Source organism: Equus quagga, chromosome 10, assembly GCF_021613505.1.
Source record: "Equus quagga isolate Etosha38 chromosome 10, UCLA_HA_Equagga_1.0, whole genome shotgun sequence".
Classification (NCBI taxonomy): domain Eukaryota; kingdom Metazoa; phylum Chordata; class Mammalia; order Perissodactyla; family Equidae; genus Equus; species Equus quagga.
Window position 1 is genome coordinate 84,323,138 of NC_060276.1, and position 21,922 is coordinate 84,345,059.

Consider the following 21,922-nt stretch of genomic DNA (forward strand, 5'->3'; position numbering starts at 1 on the left):
GCACCGCACAGATGCCCACCCAGCCAGGCGGCCAGGTGCCACAAAGCCTCCATTTTGTTGGGGAAAGGGATCAAAAAGGGGCATGCGTGGGCAGTGTACTTTGTATCTGTTAATGCTCATAAAGCCTGGCATGGTCGTTGTACACTTTCCCTGTGAATGTGGCCTTAGTGACTCCCAGGGAGGGAGAGACAGAGAGGGTGGTCTTTTGCCCACCAGCTTGGGCTGCCAGCTAACAGGTAGCAGCAGCACTTGTTAAAATGTTTAACAATGTCAGAATATTTTCATTCTTCTGTAAATAGCCACTCCTCCCCCGCCCCCTGCTGTTCTGTCCTGGGGTAACCAGCAAGAGAGGCAGGAGGATGGGCAGACAGAATGAGAGCTTCCCTCGAGTCTGACCCCAGGGCTCTCCCTGGATGACACCCTTGGGTGGTGAGGGGGGACAGGTCAGGTGTGTTGCCAGGGGCACAGGTGGAGGTCCTGCTCTCAGCAACCCTCGGGGCTGTGCTCAAGAGAGCTGGAGGGTGAAGTGCCAGGACGTGGCCCAGTGCTGGCGGATCTGCCCGGGGGCTGCTGGGGGTGGAGCCGGTACTGTGAGTTCCTGGCTTCCTCTGCGCCCCTGGACGCGGGGGACGGCCAGGGCCCCCAGAGGCCAAAGGGCCTTTTGATGAAGAAAGGTTCCTCATTGCCTCACAGTCGAATCCTCAGTTCTTTTCTTTGATGCTTAGTGCATTTTCTGTCTTGTTTAGGAAATCCTCACCCATCCCAAGGCCTAAACGAATATTCACCTATATTTTCTACGAAGAGTTTGAAAACTTTGCTTCTTTTGAAACTTTTGATTCTTTTGAAATAATTTCAAAATTAAAGAGAAGTTAAAAGAATAGTGCAAAGAACTACATATGCCCTTCATCCAAAATCACCAATTGTTAACATTTTGCCAGATTTGCTCTCATTCTTTTCTCAATTTATGTATGTATGTATGTGTGTGTATGTGTATACACACAGATATATTTAAAACTTTATTTTCTGAACCATTTGAGAGTAATTTGCAGACGTAATTCTCCTTTACTCTTAAATACTTCGATGTGTATTTCTTTTTTTTTTTTCTTTGAGGAAGATTAGCCCTGAGCTAACATCTGCTGCCAATCCTCCTCTTTTTGCTGAGGAAGACTGGCACTGAGCTAACATCCATGCCCATCTTCCTCTACTTTTTATTATATGTGGGACACCTACCACAGCATGACTTGCCAAGCCGTGCCATGTCCACACCTGGGATCCAAACCAGCGAACCCCGGGCCAGCGAAGCGGAAGGTGTGAACTTAACCACTGCGCCACCAGGCCTGCCCCGATGTGTATTTCTTTTTTTTTTTTTTTAAGGATTTTTTTTTTTTCCTTTTTCTCCCCAAAGCCCCCTGGTACATAGTTGTATATTCTTTGTTGTGGGTCCTGCTAGTTGTGACATGTGGGACGCTGCCTCAGCATGGTTTGATGAACAGTGCCATGTGTGCGCCCAGGTTTTGCACTGACGAAACACTGGGCTGCCTGCAGCGGAGCACGCGAACTTAACCACTCGGCCACGGGGCCAGCCCCCCCGATATGTATTTCTTAAGAACAAGGACATTCTCTTACATAACTACACTACAATTTTCAAAATAAGAAATTTCACATTGCTATAGTACTATCTAATATACAATGTTATTTATTTAGCTATCTAATATACAATGTTTATTATTTAGTTACCTAATATACAATATGTAATATGCAGTTCCCCCAGTTGTCACAATGATATCCTTTATAGCATTTCTGCTGATCCAGGATCCAATCCAGGTTCCTGTGTTGCGTGTAGTTGTCACGTCCCTTTAGTCTTTAATCTGGAGAAACTGTTCCTTAGCCTTTCCTTGACTTTCATGGCACAGACCACTTGGAAGGCTCTCCCTCAGTTTGGGTTTGTTTCTTGCTTCCTATGAGGCAATCTAATTAAGCATTAGATTCAGCTCATTCATTTTTGTCAGGGACATCACAGAAATGATGCTCTGTTCTTCTCAGGGTCAGTAGGCATTCAATATCAATTTGTCCTTTATTGATAATATTAACTTTGATCACCTGGCTAAGATGTTATCTGTCAGGTACTGTAAAATTACTATCTTTCCCTTTGTAATTAATAACTATTTTGTGGGGAGACACTTTGAGACTATGTGGATATCCTATTTCTCATGCCCTTGTCCACTGATTTTGGCATCCAGTGACGACTCTTGCCTGTAACAATTAATTGCTGTGCTGTTTCTCTAATTCCGTCATTTCTTCTACATTTATGAGTTGGCATTTTACTGTAAGGAAAAACATTCCTCGCTCTAATGCTGAAAGGACTATGACATGCCAGGCACAATGAGCACACCTTGATTTGCCATTTGTCACTAATGGGAACTAGAGCTTCTTGGAGAAATGACTGACTCCAGGGTTAGAACAGAGAAAGTATGAAGTGATCCTGGAAAGGAACAAAGTGCTCACAAGATGGGGACATGTCAAAAGGACACAGGAGGGGCTGGCCCCGTGGCTGAGTGGTTAAGTTCATGCCCTCTGCTTTGGCGGCCCAGGGTTTTGCTGGTTCAGATCCTGGGTGCGGACGTGGCACCGCTCATCAAGCCACACTGAGGCGGCGTCCCAAATGCCACAGCTAGAAGGACCCACAACTAGAATATACAACTATGTACTGGGGGGCTTTGGGGAGAAGAAGAAGAAAAAAAAAGAAGATTGGCAACAGATGTTAGCTCAGGTGCCAATCTTTAAAAAAGGGAAAAAAAGGACACAGGAGCCACCTTGAAGGAGCTCCCTCTGGCCAAATCCGGAACAATTTGAGTAGCAAAATAAATAACGATAGTAACAGATCGTTACCCACTGAATAAAGTAGGAAGTCACCGGTCCGTATGATAGGTAGGTAGGTATGTAGGCGGCAGATAGACAGGGAAGAAGTGAATGCTCCTTTTTAATAGCATCCTTTTTTGGTTTGTCCACTACTTCAGTCTTTCTGAGGATAATATTGTAGGTTGTTAAAACTTTTTATTTTGAAATAACTATAGATTTACAGGCAGTTGCAAAGATGGTACAGAGGGGTCTCATGTCACCCTTTACCCAGCCCCCAGTGGTTACATCCCGCACACTAGAGCCCAGTACATGGAGAGCCACATCAGACGATGTTATATGTCTTGCTTTGACCTTCAAACATAACGTAGAAAACTCAGGAGGAGAAGGAGAGTCTATTGTATTTACCTATATTTTTGCTCTTTCCATTTTTTCTTCTTTCCCGATGTTCCAAGATTCCTTCTTTTATCATCTCCTTTCTGTCTAGAGAACTTCCTTTAGTCATTCTTTTAGGATAGGCCTGCTGGCAACAAAGTTTTTCAGTTTTCCTTCATCTGAGAATAGCTTGATTGCCCCTTCATTTCTTCTTTCTTAATAACAGCTTTATTGAGATAGAATTCACACACCATACAATTTACCCATTTAAAGTGTACAATTCAATAGTTTTTTGTATATTTATGGATATGTGCAACCATCACCACAGTCAATTTTAGAACATTTTCATCACCCCAGAAAGAAACCCCACACCCTTTAAGCACCACATCCCCCCTCCCCCCCCCCCCCCCCCCCCCCCCAACCGGAAGCAACCACTAACACACTGTCTGGACACTTCACATGAATGGAATCACCATATGTGGTCTTTGTGTTTGCCTTTTTTCACTCAGCATAATGTTTTCAAGGAGCTCCCTCCAGCTAAATCTGGGACAATTTGAGTAGCAAAATAAATAATGATAGTAATATATTATAACCCACTGAATAAAGTAGGAAGTCACCAGTCCGTATGACAGGTAGCCAGGTACATAGATAGGCAGATAGATAGCCATGTTGTGGCTTGCATCAGTATTTCATTTCTTTTTATGGCTGAATAATATTCCATTGTGCAGACATATTACATTTTGTTTATCCATTGGTCAGCTGATGTACATTTGGGTTGTTGCCACCTTTGGGCTATTATGAGTAATGCTGCTATAAACGTTTGTGTACACGTTTTTATGTGGACATATCTTTTCATTGATCTTGATTATACATACATCCAGGAGTGGAATTGCTGGGTCAAATGGTAACTGCATGTTTAATTATTTAAGGAACTGCCAGGTTGTTTTCCAAAGCAGCCGCACTATTTTACATTCCCACCAGTACTGTATGACAGTTTCCAGTTTCTCCACGTCCTCACCAACACTTGTTATTATCTGACTTTTTGATTCTAGCCATCCTAGTGGGTGTGAGGTAGTATCTCATTGTAGATACTTCACTTCGATTTGCATTTCCCTGATAATTAACAATGTCAGGCATCTTTTCATGTATTTATTGGCCAGACCACTTCATTTCTTAAGGATAATTTTGCCATATATGGAATTCAGGGTTGATAGTTCTTTTCTTTCAGCACTTGAAAAATGTCGTGCCACTTCCTTCTCTTCCCCATGATTTCTGATGAGAAATCCACTGTCACTTTGTTTTTCTCCTATAGGTAAGGTGTCATTTCTCTCTTGCTAATTTCGAGATTTTTTTTCTTTGTCTTTAGTTTTCTCAAGTTTGATTATAATGTGCCTTGGTGTAGATTTCTTTGGTTTGTCCTTTTGAGGTCTGCTCGGCTTCTTGTATCTCTAGGTTGATCTTTTCTGCCAAATTTGAGAAATTTCCAGCCATAATTTCTTCAAATACTTTTTCAGTCCCACACTTTCGTCTCTCCTTCTGGGACTCTGGTGACACGAATGCCAGAGTTATAGTCTCTATAACACGAATGTTATAGTCTCACAGGTCCCTGAGTCTCTGCTCATTTTTTTTTCAATTTTCTTTCTGTTGTTCAAACTGGATCATTTCTACTTTTCTATCGTCAAGTTCTCTGATTCTTTCCTCTGTCCTCTCTATTCTGGGGTTGACCCCATCCATTGAGTTTTAAAATTTGGGTTATTGTATTTTTCAGTTCTAAAATTTCCATCTGGTTCTTCTTTAGATCTTCTATTTCTTTGCTGAGACTTTCTATTTTTGCATTTCTTTTAAATATATTGAAGCATTTTTATGGTGGCTGCTTTAAAATTCTTGTCAGATACTCCCAACATCGGTGTCATCTCGGTGTTGGTGTTTGTGGATTGTCTTTTCTCATTCCAGTTGAGATTTTCCTGCTTCTTTGCGTGATGCCTCATTTTCAATTATGTGCTGGATATTTGGGGAACTATGAGACTCTGGATGTTATTTAAATCTTGTGTTTAGCAGGCCTCCTCCAACACTGTTCTACTAGAAAGGAGACTCTCCTCTTTACTGCCAGGTGGAGGCGGAATTTCAGGCTCCCCGCTTGGCCTCCTTTGACACCCCAGAGGGGGATGAGCACCTTGTGGCTGCTGGGTCAGGGTGGAACTTCAGGCTCCCCACCAGACTGCCTCTGGCACCACGCTGGTGGGGAGGCAGAAGGGTGCCTCCTGACTGGGTGGGGGTGGAAGTCCAAGATCCCCACATAGCTTAAACTGACACTGGAGGGGAGGGGCCTCATTCCCCCCAGGCAGGGATGAAAATCTAGGCCCACCCCTCAGCCTCTGCTGATGGGAACAGGGGTGAGGGCTACAGTTTTTTCTGCCATGCTTGGCTTAAGTAGGGCAGTAATTTAAAATTTTCTCTCTTGCTACGTCGCCCCTTTCCTGGTACTTTGGCTAGAAAGAGCAGGCTTTCTTGGGGCTGTTTTTGCTTGCACCAGTTGGCATTCTGGGTTGCCAGCTTCTCCAGCACCCGGTCTAAGATATATGGGGCAAAAGGAAAGCTTAGGGAAATCACTGCTCTCTCCTTCTTCAGGTTCCGAGGTCCCTAGCCAGTTCGCGTCCTTCTCTCCAGCTGACAGCGTTGTCTTCTCTTTGTTTTATATATAATATCCAGGGGTTTTAGCTATACTTAGCAGGAAAAATAAGAACTATGTCTATTCCATTTTGGTCCCATTGGTAATTTTTAACTTAAGTTTTTGAATAGGGAATACATTCACACGGTTCTCTCCCCGGCTCCCCAGATCTCCCTCGCCAGAAAACTAGTCTTGATTAGTTTGTGGGTGGGTAGGTGGGTGGGGCATATGCTTAGAGATTATGCAAATAAAGCAACTAAAAAAAATCCTTAATATTTTCCACAAAGATAGTAGATGCTGTTATGTTGAACACTGATTTTTTAAAAAATTACTATTTGTTTTTAATTTTTTTGTCATGAACTCTTACACACATTTTGAATAATGCTGCCATAAATATTCTTGAACATGCCTCCTGTTACACATGTGCACATATTCCAGTTGGACGCCTTTCCATGAATGGAAGCACTGTGTCCTGGTGCATGCATGCTTCAACATCACCAGTTAAAGCAAAAATGCTTTCCAACATGGTGGTACCCACATACACCGCCATCAGCAATATGAGAGTTCTCATCGCACCATGTTCTCTTCAACACTTCGTAATGTCAGTCTTTTTCATTGAAGATGTTCTAGGGGCTGTGTAGTGGTATCTCATTGTGGTTTGAATTTGCATTCTCTGGTCTCTAGGGAGTGTAAGCCCTTACGTGTTTATTGACGCCTTGGATTTCCTCTGTTGTAAAATGCCTGTTCAAATCCTTTGCCCACTTTTCTAGTAGGTGGTCTCTTTTCTTCTTATTGATTTGTAAGAGTTCTTTACATCCTCTGGATGTGAGCCCTTTTGTCAGTAACGTGTATTGCAGATATCTTCTATTCTGTGGCTTTCCTTTTTTCTCTTATAATGCTGTTTTTGAAATGAACAGAAGTTTTAAACTTTATTGCAGGCAGACTTATCAATCTTTTTCTTGATAGTTAATATTTTTAGCATTCCATTTGAGAATTATTTTCCCTATCCAAGATCATCAAGATATTCGCCTATATTTTTTCTTTAATATCTTTTAAAGGCTTTATTGTTTTGCCTTTCTCCCCGTATGTTCTTCCAAATGCCTCTTAGCCCCCTTTGTGTCTTCCTATGTTGGGTGTCCAAGTCTTTAAGTTGTTTTATATTTTAGTCAATTCCGTATTGCCATTGCCTGGCACATAACCAATCTGTAAATGTATTGTATGTTGTTTCTGCATTAACTAGAGAACTTAAATAGAGCCTATGTTAACCCCCATTTTTTAAAAAAGAATGACTAAATAACTGACTGAATGAATGTAGTACACAATGGATGTCACGATCCTTCAATGAGTTTTTTTCTCTCACAAAATAAAATACAAAGCTGAGTACTGAGTGAAAATCCTACATGATACATTATGGTAAAAGTCATTAAAAACAACTTCCCATTTATCTTCCCTCTACCCCACAGTGCTGACCGTGTCACCTTGAACAGGATTGTGTTGTTACAGGTCTCAGTGTCTTTTGAGGATGTGACTGTGGACTTCAGCAGGGAGGAGTGGCAGCACTTGGACCCTGCTCAGAGACGACTGTACCGGGATGTGACACTGGAGAACTACAGCCACCTGTGCTCAGTGGGTAAGCACAGCCGCCCTATGCGTCTGCCAGGGGCCTCAGTGAGGTATTTCCGTCCTCAGCTGCCGAGTGCTCTGGCACGTCTGGAGTGTGCAATGGTGTCCTCCTTGCTTGGTCTGAGATTTTTCAGTCCCTTTTCAGCACTATGATTATTGCTCTCTTCCCAGTGAAATGTGATTACTTTTCTGAAGAGCAAATGGAAGTATCATTGAGAGGGCCCCGAAACCCAATTAGCTGGACCCAATCCTGTATCATGTCCTGTTAACAGGGTACCAAGTTCCGAAACCAGAGGTCATCTTCAAGTTGGAGCAAGGAGAGGGGCCATGGATGTTAGAGGGAGAAGCCCCACATCAGAGCTGTTCAGGTGAGTGAGTGTGACCTGGGAAGATGGGGGACATGGAAGTAAATCTGACTTTTTCTAGGAGAGGCTGATACCTCTGAAAGGCTCTGAAGATAACCTGTCTTGAAGGTTCTAAACTTTCGGAGTTAATTGGAGAGAGCTGACAGAAGCCCCTCAGATACCTAAATGCCATCTCCAAGTATGACCATTGCCACATCTATTGTCTTCTTTGCTTGGCTTTTTGGCAGGAGAGCTTTCTCTAATCTCTGCAGCCTGAATCACAACATAGCACCCCATCTTATCTAGGACCTTTTCATTCTTCCTACTCCTCTCCCGCATCCCTTATCTTAGATTCCTTGTACATTCTGGTATTTAAAATTTTCTTCCTTTTTATTCCATTCCCCATATCCATTCTTTATTCCTTTTTTATCCATTCTCTGTATCCAGTCCCATGGGCAACTGATCTAATGTGTTTGAACTTTGAATTTGTGTAGTATTCTCTTAGAGCCTGAAGTATTGGCTGTGAGTATGTATTTTTATTATATATAAATTATATCGTGCTACATGTCTTAATTTTGTTCCCTTTTTTCACACATCCCTAAAATCTGTCTATATTGTGGTGTGTTCATCTGGCTTCATTCCTTCAAATTGCTGCACAGCATTCCACAGCATGCTGGTACCACATCTAACTTAACCATTCACCCAGTGGTGGAACCCAGGGCTGTTCTTAACTCCCAGCTAATACAAACAACTCTACAGTAAATTTCTACATCAGTGTTCCCTTTTGGAGTGTGAGAATTTCTCAGGGATGTATGTAGAAGACAGGGCTTGCCAGATCATTGTGTATTCTCATCCTGACTTTGACGGAGCCCCACCATATTATCCTCAGCTTGGCTGCACTAATCTATACTCCCAGCAATAGTGCACAAGGGTTCTAGCTTTCCTAGAGTTTCTGCCAACAATTAGTAGTACCAAAGTTTCTCATTTTTTGCCCAACAATGGGTATAAAGTGATATCTCATTTTCTATTTTGCATTTCTCCAATACCTAATTTGAGCATTTAATTACTGACCTGTTGTGATCTCTTTAAATTTCCCTCCTATGAGTGACCTTATACATGTTACCCTTGTTTCACCGAGTTTCCTGTCTGTTTCTTACTGATTTGCATTCAATTTATTATTTACCCTTTTTTCCAGCCTTATCTCCATAAATTAGGTTGCCCTAGGGACCCTGTCTACTATTCACCAGTCTGTGCTTCATATACATGCAAGGATTCATCCATACTGAAATTCTGATGACTCTGCTTTTGACATCTCTAGTGTCTGTTTTTCACTGGTACTTTAGTACTAAATTTAGCTACTTGGAAAGTTGCCAGGAGATGTTTCTCTTGATCCTCTGTATAGTCATGCATCATTTAACAAGGGCAATACATTCTTTGAAATGTGTTGTTAGGCGATTTCGTCATTGTGCAAACATCATAAAGTGTACTGAAGAGGAACGAAATTTGCCACCCCAAAATGCCAAAATGTGTCTCCTTAACATGAGGATTATTTTAAGCTGATTATCTTTGAGAAACAAAAGACTCAGAAAGTTTTCCTTGTTACCTCTCCCTTAACTAACTAAAGAATTCAGATTAAAAAAACCTGTCTCAGGATGCGAGCTATCACCTTAGCGTAATAGGAACTAGGTGGTAGACAGGGAGAAACCTAGAAAAGCCTGTTGGTTGGGCTCCCTTCTGTGTCCTTCTGTTTCTTTGTGGCCACTTGTTTTCCAAAGGTTTGCTCCCTTTCATCTACCTGTGAATTGCCTTCCTTCCATTTAAAGTCCCTGACTGTCCCCACCCCCAGCATCTTCTTTTTGTCTTTAGCTGAGGATGGTATTTAAGGCGCAGGCTTCAGCCATTTTAGCGAGTTACTCAGTTCTCCTGGGTTTCTCCCATGTACACATGTTATTAAACTTTTGTTTCTTTTTCTCCTGTTACTCTGTCTCATGTCAGTTTAATGCTTAGACCAGCTGGAAGAACCTGGAAGGGTAGAGGAAAATTTCTTCCTCCTCTACGGTACTTACAAAAACCTAGATGGTATAGCCTACTGCACACCTAGGCAAGATGGTACTAATCTTAGGGGACCACCATCCTATATGCAGCCTGTCATTGACCATAACATTATGTGGCGCATGACTATACATCCGAAATTGGAATCATCACCTCACATATCAGAAACCTCATCTTCCAAATTTTGTCACATTCTGTCAGTGTTTCTTAATTTTTTTGGTCATTCTTTTAGTAATCACTCTACAGTTCCTACTGCTTTTCCATTTTTGCAAATATCATTTTCAGTTCTGAGTTCATCTTCTCAGTTCCCAGTAGTATCACCCAAAACCAGCTCCATATTCTTTTATGCCTGGATTGTGATTATTCTATTCCTGATTAGATTTGCTGATTCCATTCTTTTTATTAGTTCACTTTAAATGCTAATGACAGATTTCATTACCTAAACATTCCATTTATCTTGCCATGAGCTTTATGAAATAAACCTACAATTACTCCTCATTACCTAGTATGGGACAATCAAACTCTTCTTTCAAGGAGACAAACAACATGGCCACATATTTCCAGTTCAAACTCATATCTATATATATTCTATAACCTCTGCTCAACTCCGTTTTTAATAATTCTATGAGGTTTATTTATATTAATAATCCATGAGTTTTGACAAACACACCCCAGTCATGTAACCACACCATAATCAAGATATAGAACAAAAAATTACCTCAAGCCCCTTTGTTGTCACTCTTTCCTACTTCCAGCCCCGGAAACTACTGATCTCTCTTCTGTCTCTATAGTTTTGCCTTTCCAGAATGTCATATAAATGGAATCATACAGTACAAAGCTTTTTGAGCCTGGCTTCTTTCACATAATGCATTCAAAACTCATTCATACTGTTGTGTGTTTCCATAGTTTGTTCTTTTTTATTGCTGAGTAGTATTCCACAGTGTGGATTTACCATAGTTTGTTTATCCATTCATGAGTTGGATGGTTTCCAGTTTGGTGATTATGAATAAAGGCACTGTAAACATCTGTTTACAGATTTGGTGTGATGATAAGATTTCACTTCTCTAAGGTAAATATCCAGGAGTGAGATTGCTGGGTTGTATGTTAAGTGTATGTTTAACTTTACTGGAAACCACCAAACTGTTTTCCAAGGTGGCTGTACCATTCTACGTTCTAACCAGCTATGTATGAGAGTTCCAGTTGATCTACATCCTCACCAGCACTTGGAATAGTCCATTTAAAAAAATTTTAGCCATTCTAATAGTTGGATAGTGGTATTTTACTGTAGTTTTAATTAGCATTTCCATAACGTTTAATATTTGACATCCATATATATCCATCTTCTTTGGTGGAGTGTTTGTACAAATCTTTTGCCCAGTTTTCTATAGAGAACTTTGTTTTCTTATTATTGAGTTTTGAAAGTTCTTTATGTATTCTGGACACAAGTTATTTATCAGATAAGTGTATTACAATTTTTTTCTTTTTATTTTCTTATCAGTGTCTCTCATGAGAAGTCTTAAATTTTAATAAAGTCCAATTTATCTTTTTTCTTCTTTTATGGAGTGCGCTTTTGGTGTTGTAGCTAAGAAATCTTTACCTAATCCAAGGTCACAAAATATTTAGGTTTTATATTTAGTTCTGTGATACATTTTGCATTAACTTTTGTATGTGATTTAAGGTATAGATCAAATTTAATTTTTTTTCACATGACTCTCCAGTCATTCCAGCATTATTTATTTTAAAAACTATCCTTTCTCAACTGAATTGCTTTTGTACCTTTATTGAGAATCAGTTGTCATACGTGTGTGAGTCTCTTTCTGGACTCTTCATTCTGTTCCACTGATCTGTTCATCCATCTTTACACCATTCTCACACTGTCTTGATTGTAGCCTTGTAGTAAATTTAAAATCATGTAGTGTTAGTCCTCCAACTTTGTTCTTCTCTTTCAATTGTCTTGGCTATTCTAAGTCCTTTGTATATCCATATGAATTTTAAAATCAGTTTTTTAGCTTCTACAGAAGTGAATGTTGATTGGGATTACATTGAATCAGTTCGGCGAGAATTGATATCTTAACATTATTGAGTCTTTCAATTCATGAATAAGTAATTTACCTCTATTTATTTAGGTCTTCTTTAATTTCTTCCAGCGATGTTTTCTACCTTTCAGTGTATAGGTCTTGTGCATCTTTTGTCAGATTTATTCCTAAATATACCATATTGTACACTATTTTCCCCAGCTGTATTGAGATATAATTGACATATAACATATGTGAGTTTGAGGTGTACCACCTGTTGATTTGGTACATTTATGTGTTGCAAAATGATGCCCACCATGGCATCAGCTACCACCTACATCCTGTCACATAGTTACCATTTCTTTTTTGTGGTGAAAACATTTAAGATCTACTCTCTTAGTAGTATACTGTATCATTAACTAGAATTGCCATGCTGTACCTTAGATCCCCAGAACTTGTTCATCTTATAACTGGAAGTTTGTACACTCCTTTGACCAACATCTTTCCATTTCCCCCACTTCCAACCCTGGGTAACCACCACTCTACTCTGTTTCTTCAAGTTTGACTTTTTTAGATTCCACATACAAGTGATAATACCATACAGTATTTGTCTTTCTCTGACTTATTTCACTTAGCATAATGCCCTCAAGGTTCAGCCAAGTTGTGGCATGATGTCCTTCTTTCTCATGGCTGAATAATATTCCATTGTGTATATATACCACATCTTCTTTATCCATTTAACTTTAACAAACACTTAGGTTGTTCCCAAATCTGGGCTATTGTGAGTAATGTTGCTATGAACGTGGGAGTGCAGATATCGCTATGAGATCCTGATTTCCATTCCTTTGGATAAATACCCAGAAGTAGGATAGCTGGATCATATGGTATTTCCATTTTTAATCCTTTGAGGAACCTCCATACTGTTTTCCATAGTGGTTGTACCAGTTTACATTGCCACTAACAGTGCACAAAGGTTCTCTTTTCTCCACATCCTCATCAACTCTTGTTATCTCTTGTCTTTTTGATGATGGCCATTGTAACAGAGGTGAGGCAATATCTCATTGTGGTTTTGACTTGCATTTTCTGATGATTAGTGATGTCCAGAATGTTTTCATGTACCTGTTGACCACCTGTATGTTTTCTTTGGAAAACTATCTATTCAAGTCCTCTGTCCATTTTTTAATTGGTTTGTTTCTTTACTACTGAGATGTATAAGTTTTTTTGCTGAGGAAGATTCGTCCTGAGCTAACATGTGTTGCCAATCTTCCTATTTTTGTGTGTGAGCTGCCGCCACAACATGGCCACTGACAAGCAGTGTAGGTCTGTGCCCAGGAACCAAACCCCGGCCACTGAAGTGGAACATGCCGAACTTAACCACTAGGCCACTGGGGTTGGCCCTATAAGTTCTTTATATATTTTGGATATTAACTCCTTATCAGATATATGATTTCCAAATATCTTCTCCCACTCAGTAGGTTGCTTTTTCATTTTGTTGATTGTTCTTTTGCTGTGCATTTTTAACATTTTTCTTGGTGTCTACCATATTTGATAGTGTTCCCTGACTCTGACTCATTACTCTGTGCTCTGTCTATTCAGATGCTACATTTTCGCCTTATGATCAGATTTCACTGCTCCATGAAATGGCTCTTAATTACTCCCGCATATATGACTCTTTTCCTTTTTCTCATCCTCTATCCCCCAGGAACTCAGAGAAAAGCACAGAATTTTAGACTGTGTCATAACTGAGGCTCTTACCTCTACAATTTTAGAAAGTTCCCAGAATTAAGAGCCTGTTTCTTATGTATAACTTGGGATCTGATCAGGAGAGAGAAACTACATACTAATTTGAACAGGGAAAGTTTAACATAAGGAATTATTATCTATAATGAGATTGCAGTGACAAGAACTTGGCTAGTAATAGTGAAGAGAACTCTAAAGAATAACGGAATAGCAGGCTAAGGGAACAGCCAGTGCCTCTAGGGCTGTGATGGAGCACCCAAGGAAGAACCTGCCCTGCTTCCCAGGGATGGATCAAGACCTTGTTAGAGGGGCGCAGCCATGGCTCACAGCATTGCAGAAGAGTTGCTGTGGTGCTGCTTTGGTGAAACTTGCTGGAACTCTACCCTCTGGGGTTCCAGAGAAAGCTGATCTTGGGGAAGTGTCTCATTGGAGGTATTCTGCTACAAATCACCTGAGAGGGGTGCCAGGGGAAACTTCTGGGTACTAGGTGCTGCTCGCTGCAATGCCCTGCAGGAGCCTGGAGCTGGAGAAGCTACTAGTGCTGCAGGAGCTGGGTGCTTGGGAAGCCATCTGCACTGCAGGAGCTGAGGTCTAGAGCAGTCATCCACACTGCAGAGCTGGGTGCCTGGGAAGCTGCATGTGGAGCTTCAGGAGGTACATCAGGAGCCAGATGTTTGTGAAGCCACCCACACTGCAGGAGCCTGGTGCTAGACAAACTGTCCTTGTTGGAGGAACCTGCTGAGTGAGCTCCCTAGAACTAAGAAGCAAAACCCCTTCCTTCTGCAGTGTTTCTCCATTGCCTCATACTGACAAGGCTTAACATTACCAGATGGCAAAGGAAAAGACATATTTAAAGAGACTCAGATCCATTTTTGAAGAGCAGGCAAGGAAGGATGAATTTGGAGTTGGGAAGCAATAAATTGATAACTGGGACATTTATTCTTCAGTTTTCTCAAGCAAATCATGGAAAATATTTAGTAAACTTAAATTTATTGAATTTGGGGAGATAGACAGAAGAGGAGATTTTGCTCTCTTCACAAGGATTTTTCTAGTGTTTGCTCAGAGGAATTCAAAGGACCATAGATTATATTTGGAAAGGGGAGACAACTGCATGAAATGTTAATAGTTTCAGCCTTTGTCTATTAATTCTTTCTAACACAAAATTGTGCCAAATTGAATATCAATATGAGTGGTATCATGCCTGCTTTATAAATTCGTAGCAGATATAATCTCCCTAAAAGTACACTGAAATTGGAGCTGATATCAAGGACAATACATTTTGAATATGCATAGAGGAGCAAAACAACAAGCTTAATATAAATGTATATCCTCTCTTATGTAAGAATTCTGAGGTGAATGGGTCCATTCAACAAGTCAACTCTGATCCTGATGGGTCATTCAGGGACTTTGTTCCAAGTCATTGCTCTCCCATCTCCTAGGGCATTGTTGTCAGCTGTATGGTTGATGTTGGGTCATTGTTGAGTCCACTGGGCAGGGGGAAGGGGGAATAGAGGAGATTTAGCCCACTGTCTTAAGGCCTGGCCTAGAAGTGGCACAGATCACTTCTGCTCATACTTCATTGGTGAGGACAAAGTGAGGCTGGTAAATGTAATGCCCAGCTGCATTCTATTACTATAAAAGAAGAGGCAAATAGATTTTTGTGGATGGCTTGCAGTTTCTGCAATAGATGGCCTTTCTTTTCTTGGTTGATGCTGTGTAAAGTATATATTCCTGGGACAAAGGAAAACTTGCAGCTGGCTATAGAGCTGGAGCACAGATAGCTATGTACTGTTTGTCTTTGTCAGGATGGCTGATGTTGCAACAGTTTGTCCTGTAGATATAGAGGCATTAGAGTCTGAGGCATATAAATTTAATGTTGATGTTCATAATGGTTCAGAGGGAAAAGCAAGAGGAAGCAGAGAGATTAGTAAAGTTTTAAAGCTGATAACGCAATAAGGACATGCAATCGGAAATATTTCTTCACACCAGGCTTCCCCTTAACAGACTTCAGTTTCTTCTTCTGGTAACTCTACCACTATCCAGACCTCCTACATAGTGGATATGGATTCCCAGGGTTCAAATCCCATCTCTCTCACTTTTTTAGCTATTTGATCTTCAATAAGTTACATAACTTCTCTATGCTTCTATTTTCTCATCCGTGAAAAACGATTGATAATAGCAGCTACCTCTTAGGGTTTAACGAGGATTAAATGAGCTAATTTGTGCAAAGCACTTGGAACAGTGCCTGGTGCATCATAAATGGTATATAATTGTTTTGTATATATAAGTATTCTAGAAGGAATTTGTATTACTATTTTCATTATCGTCATATGGACTCTTCCATTTCCCTGTGTTCATCCTGTCTAACTACACGTACCCTCTGTCCTCTCCTAATTGTCCTTTGAGTCTTTTTTCTTTTTTCTTTTCAGATGATGATATTGGGCAAACCCAACAACAGAGAATTTCTGGAGAAGTTTCATTCCACTGTGAGAAATTTGGTCAATCCATAGGAGACGATTCATTGTGTTCTATTTTAGAAGAATTGTGGCAAGATAATGACCAGCTAGAGAGATATCAAGAAAAACAAAATAACCCTATAAGTGATGTGAAAGTATTGATTAAGGAGAGGGGCTATGAACGTAAAAACATTGAAAAAATAATTCATGTGAGAACCAAGCTTGTCCCTTCAATTAAAAGGCTCCATAACTGTGACACATTTGGAAAGAGTTTGAAGCATACTTTAAACTTACATAATCATAATAAAAGCAATGCAACAAAGAACTTTGACAAGATTTTTGGAAATGGTAGCAATTTTGCCCATAGCTCTTCCTCTGCTAAGAATGAGCAAATTACAGGAGCAAATTCCTGTGAACAAAATCAATGTGAAAAACATATTGGCCACAATCAAATTCTCATCCACCATCAGAAAATTCCTACTGGGGAGAAACTTTATGTATGTACTGAATGTGTAAAGAGCTTCACTCAGAAGTCACATCTCTTTGAGCATCAGAAACTCCATGCTAGAGAAAAATCCCAGGAATGCATTGAAAGTGAGAACGTCTTCCTTCAGAAGCCACCAACTGATGTACCTCAGAGGGTTTATACAGGAGAGAAACCCTATATATGTACTCAGTGTGGGAAGGTCTTTACTCTCAAGTCAAACCTCATTACACACCAGAAAATTCATACTGGGCAGAAACCTTATAAATGCAGTGAATGCGGAAAAGCTTTTTTCCACAGATCATATCTCTTTAGACATATGAGAATTCATACAGGAGAAAAACCTTATGAATGCAGTGAATGTGGAAGAGGTTTCTCCCAGAATTCAGACCTCAATATACATCAGAAAACTCATACCGGAGAGAAACACTATGCATGCAGTGAATGTGGGAAAGCCTTCACAAGAAAATCAGCACTCAGGATGCATCAGAGAATTCACACAGGAGAGAAACCCTATGTATGCACTGAATGTGGGAAGGCCTTCATCCAGAAATCACATTTCAATACACATCAGAGAATTCATACTGGAGAAAAACCTTATGAATGCAGTGACTGTGGGAAATCATTCACTAAGAAGTCACAACTCCATGTGCATCAAAGAATTCACACAGGAGAAAAACCCTATATATGTACAGAATGTGGAAAGGTCTTCACTCATAGGACAAATCTCACTACACATCAGAAAACTCATACTGGAGAAAAACCCTATATGTGTGCTGAATGTGGGAAGGCTTTCAGTGATCAGTCAAACCTCATTAAACACCAGAAAACTCATACTGGAGAGAAACCCTATAAATGCAATGGCTGTGGAAAAGCCTTCATATGGAAGTCACGCCTCAAAATACATCAGAAATCTCATATTGGAGAGAGACACTATGAATGCAATGAATGTGGAAAAGCCTTTATCCAGAAATCAACACTGAGTGTACATCAGAGAATCCATACAGGAGAGAAACCCTATGTTTGTCCTGAATGTGGGAAGGCCTTCATCCAGAAATCACACTTCATTGCACATCATAGAATCCATACTGGAGAGAAGCCTTATGAATGCAGTGACTGTGGGAAATGCTTCACTAAGAAGTCACAACTCCGTGTGCATCAGAAAATTCACACGGGTGAGAAACCCAATATATGTGCTGAATGTGGAAAGGCATTCACTGACAGGTCAAATCTCATAACACATCAGAAAATCCATACTAGAGAGAAACCCTATAAATGCAGTGACTGCGGAAAAACCTTCACTTGGAAGTCACGCCTCACTATCCATCAGAAATCTCATACTGGAGAGAGACACTATGAATGCAGTAAATGTGGGAAAGCTTTCATCCAGAAAGCAACACTAAGTATGCATCAAATAATTCACACAGGAAAGAAACCCTATGCTTGTACAGAATGTCAGAAAGCCTTCAATGACAGGTCAAATCTCATTAAACACCAGAAAACTCATAGTGGAGAAAAACTCTATAAAGCCAGGGACTGAAAAAGCTTTCAGCTGGAAATCACAACTAGGTCTGCATCAGATGTCTCATAGTGGGGAAGAGGAGTGCCTGATGCTGCAATCACTGGCAGGGGGAAGCAAACATGACAGACTACAGCTTAAGTGAACAGAAGGCAAACAACGCCAAGTATCCTTCAGTCAATTGGAAATACAAGCACCCACATCACCACAGTTGATATGCAAGGACATGTGTAGGAAGACGCTTCAATAAAGCATTTGAGCAATAGTCCTCTTTGGTTTCATCATTCATACAGGGACTCAAATGGTAGAAATCGAGACCCCAGGAGATGACTTGTAATCTCCTATGTGTTACTTTTTGAATAAAGGACTTTCTTCGTACCCTGAGATGTAAAAGTACTCAATATTGGCAAAGGTTTTTCAAATTTCTAGGGTGGGTGGGCAGAAGAGTTTTAATGGTCCAAATACCTGCAGGGCACTGAAGTCAAGGCACAAATCTATTTGGGAATTCAGATCTGTGAGTAGAAACCAGAAGTTCTTGTGAGCATTGACATTTAAGACACGGAAAAGACTGCCATGAGAAACTGTTCTTTCTCTTCCCTCTGAGAAGTCACCATGGTATACTTTTTTTTAATGAAATATAATTTCTAACTTAAAGTCTGACTTTATGCATTGGCCAATTAGGCATAACTGTAGCCTGTGTTACAGGAATGTAGTTATTAAACGTTACGGATACCTAAAGGTGGCAACTGTCCCCTCATTAAGTCCATGCTGTGGCAGCAGGTGATTCACACCTGAAAAATGGTATGCATGCCTTCCAACCTGTACCTATCATTTATTTATGTTAAATGCTATCATTTATTTATGTTAGCCACAGGCCATAGACTTCTCATCCCCTTAGTACCTGACCCTAAGACAATGGAACTGAGCCACAGCACTCTGGACTTCCAGTCTCGTCCACTGAAGCCTCTGCTTTCTTTGGGATTCCTGTTTGAAAAAGAAAGGTTGAGAAATTGGGTTTCAATACATGAAATTGTGATTTTGTTTTTCTTCCAATTTGGTTAAGATATATTCGTTTTCTGCACACATGTGTTTTGTGTAGAATGCTATGAGGTAAAGTCATGTTGCATTGTAGTTGGTTAGTCTAAGATATAATTATAGTTTATTATAGGTGAATAACTGGAAGACTTCTCCAGAAAGAGCACTACTTTTTTTTTAAGCACTGATATATAGACACTTTCTCATTTTCCCTTAAATGTTTTTTACAATAATCATAAGAAAAGGGGTTTTCTTTGAAGCATGCAAATTTATTTTATTTTTAAACCTTTTAATTAAAGTGTAATGCATACAGAAAATGCATATATCATAAGCATAGAGTTCAATGAATTCTAATAAACTGAACATAGATCAAGAAATAGAACGTGACCAGCACCCCAGAAGCACTCCCTGTGCTCATTTCTAGGCCTTACCATCCTCCCAGCCCCCCAAGGGCAAACACTCTCCCAACTTCTACCAGCATCGGTTAGTTTTGTCTGTTTGGAATTTTATATAAATTGAGTCAAACAATTGTATTTCATGTTTTAGTAATATACTCTTTATTGTCTATCTTCTTTCATTCACATTATGAATGGGCGATTCATCCATGTTGTTGAATGTAGTTGTAGATAGTTCATTCTCGTTGTCATGTTATACTGCATTGTGTAAATATGCTACAATATATTTATCCATTCTACTGGTGATGGACATGTGGGTTGTTTGCAGCTTGGGGCTACTAGGAATAGTGCTGCTATAAATATTTTAGTACCTATCTATTGGTGAACATATTTATGAATTTCTATTAGGTATTTACCTAGGAGTTGAACTGCCAGGTCATAGGGTATCCATATGCTCAGCTTTAGTTTATAAAACTAGTTTTCCAAAATGGCTGTACCAATGTATACTCCCACAAGCACAGTATACGAGTTCTAGTTGCTCCACATCTTTGGCAACACTTGGTATTTTCCATCTTTTTTACTTTAGCCATTATAGTTGGTGTATAGTGATATCTTAGCGTGGTTTTAATTTGTATTTCTTTGCCCTCCAATCCCACTGTAGTATCTCCCCAACACATTTTACTGATATCTGAAATCAGAGACCCAGGCATGGTCCTCACGTGGCTGCCTCATTTTACATCCTACCAGCAATAGTAAGCAATTAGTAACTTAAATCTTCCCACACAAGAAATGCCCAAAGCCAGATAGTTTAACTGGTTAATTGCATTAAACAGTGACAGGGAAAATAATATCAGCACTCCACAAAATCTTTTAGAAAATAGAGGAGGAAGGAACACTCTTCAACTCTATAAAGCCAGTCTTACTCAGATACTTAAGGCATGCAAACACAGCACAAGAGAAGAAACCTATAGATCAACACTCCTCATGAATATAGACATAAAAACCTTCAACAAAATATTAGCAAACTTAATCCAGCAACATATAAAGAGATTATACATCATGACTAAGTCGGGTTTATTCCAGTGATGCAAGGTTGCTCCAACATTCAAAACTCAGTCAAGGTAATCTACCATATTAACAGGCTAAAGAAGAAAAATCACATGATCTACAAATTCAATACAACTTTCCAGCAGGCTTTCTTCTCCAGAAATTGATAAGCTAATCTTAAAATTTATATAGAAATAGAAAAGACCAAGAATAGCAAAAAGGAATTTGCCAAAGAAGAATCAAGTGGGAGGACATTCAAAATTATTATAAAACTACAGTAATCAAGACTGTATGGTACTGGCATGGGAATAGAGACATAGATCAATGGGACAGAATAGAGAGTCCAAGAATAAACCCTCATACTCATAGTAAACATATTTTTTTGCAAAAATGTGAAGGCAATTCAATGGAGAAAGAAGTCTTTTCAACATTTAGTGCAAGGATAATTGGATATCCCACATGCAAAAAGATGAATTTAAATCTTATTTCACACCATAATAAAAACTCAAAATGGAACAGAGACATAAATGTAAAAGCTGAAATTATAGAAGTTTTTTTTCAATAAAGCTTTATTTTTTTTTTAAGATTTTATTTTTTCCTTTTTCTCCCCAAAGCCCCCCAGTACATAGTTGTATATTCTTCATTGTGGGTCCTTCTAGTTGTGGCATGTGGGACGCTGCCTCAGCGTGGTTGGATGAGCAGTGCCATGTGCGCGCCCAGGATTCGAACCAACGAAACACTGGGCCACCTCCAGCGGAGCATGCGAACTTAACCACTCCGCCATGGGGCCAGCCCCTGAAATTATAAAAGTTTTAGCAGAAAACATAGGAGAAAATCTCTGTGACCTTGTATTAGGCAAGGAACTCTTCGATAGGACACCAAGAGCATGATCTATAAAGAAAAAAATGATAAATTCGAATTCATCAAAACCAAAAAGGTTTGTGCTGCAAAAAACACCATTAGGAAAAGAAAAGACAAAACACAGGCTGGGAGAAAACATTTGTAAATCATATATCCGGTAAAGGACTTGTATCCAGACTATATAAAGAACTCTTACAACTCAATAAAAACAAGACAAACAACCCAGTTTAAAATGGGCAAAAGATTTGAAGAGACATTTCACCAAAGAAGATACACAAATAAGCACGTGAAGAGATGCCCAACGTCATTAGTCCTTAGAGAAATTCTAATTAAAACACAATGAAATACCACTTTACATGCACTAAAATGGCTATAATAAAAAAAAACAATTCTAACAAATGTTGGCCAGGATTTGGAGAATCAGGAACTTTCATACATTTCTGGTGTGAACA

The 21,922-nt window shown here is 39.8% G+C and overlaps 1 protein-coding gene across 5 annotated transcripts in view; it reads left to right on the forward strand.

The window, feature by feature from the left end:
* The window catches only part of ZNF41 (zinc finger protein 41), a 53,852-nt gene extending 32,722 nt beyond the window's left edge, over positions 1-21,130 (forward strand). For 4 of the 5 annotated variants that reach the window (XM_046672969.1, XM_046672968.1, XM_046672971.1 and 1 more), the window contains exons 3-5: positions 7,403-7,529; positions 7,795-7,890; positions 16,103-21,130. In XM_046672969.1, coding sequence (XP_046528925.1) covers positions 7,403-7,529; positions 7,795-7,890; positions 16,103-18,153 — 2,274 coding nt within the window. In that variant the 3' untranslated portion in view covers positions 18,154-21,130. Of the gene's footprint in view, positions 1-7,386; positions 7,530-7,794; positions 7,891-16,102 lie in introns of all 5 variants that reach the window. The other variant, XM_046672972.1, reaches the window with a different exon arrangement.
* The last annotated feature ends 792 nt before the right edge of the window (positions 21,131-21,922 follow it).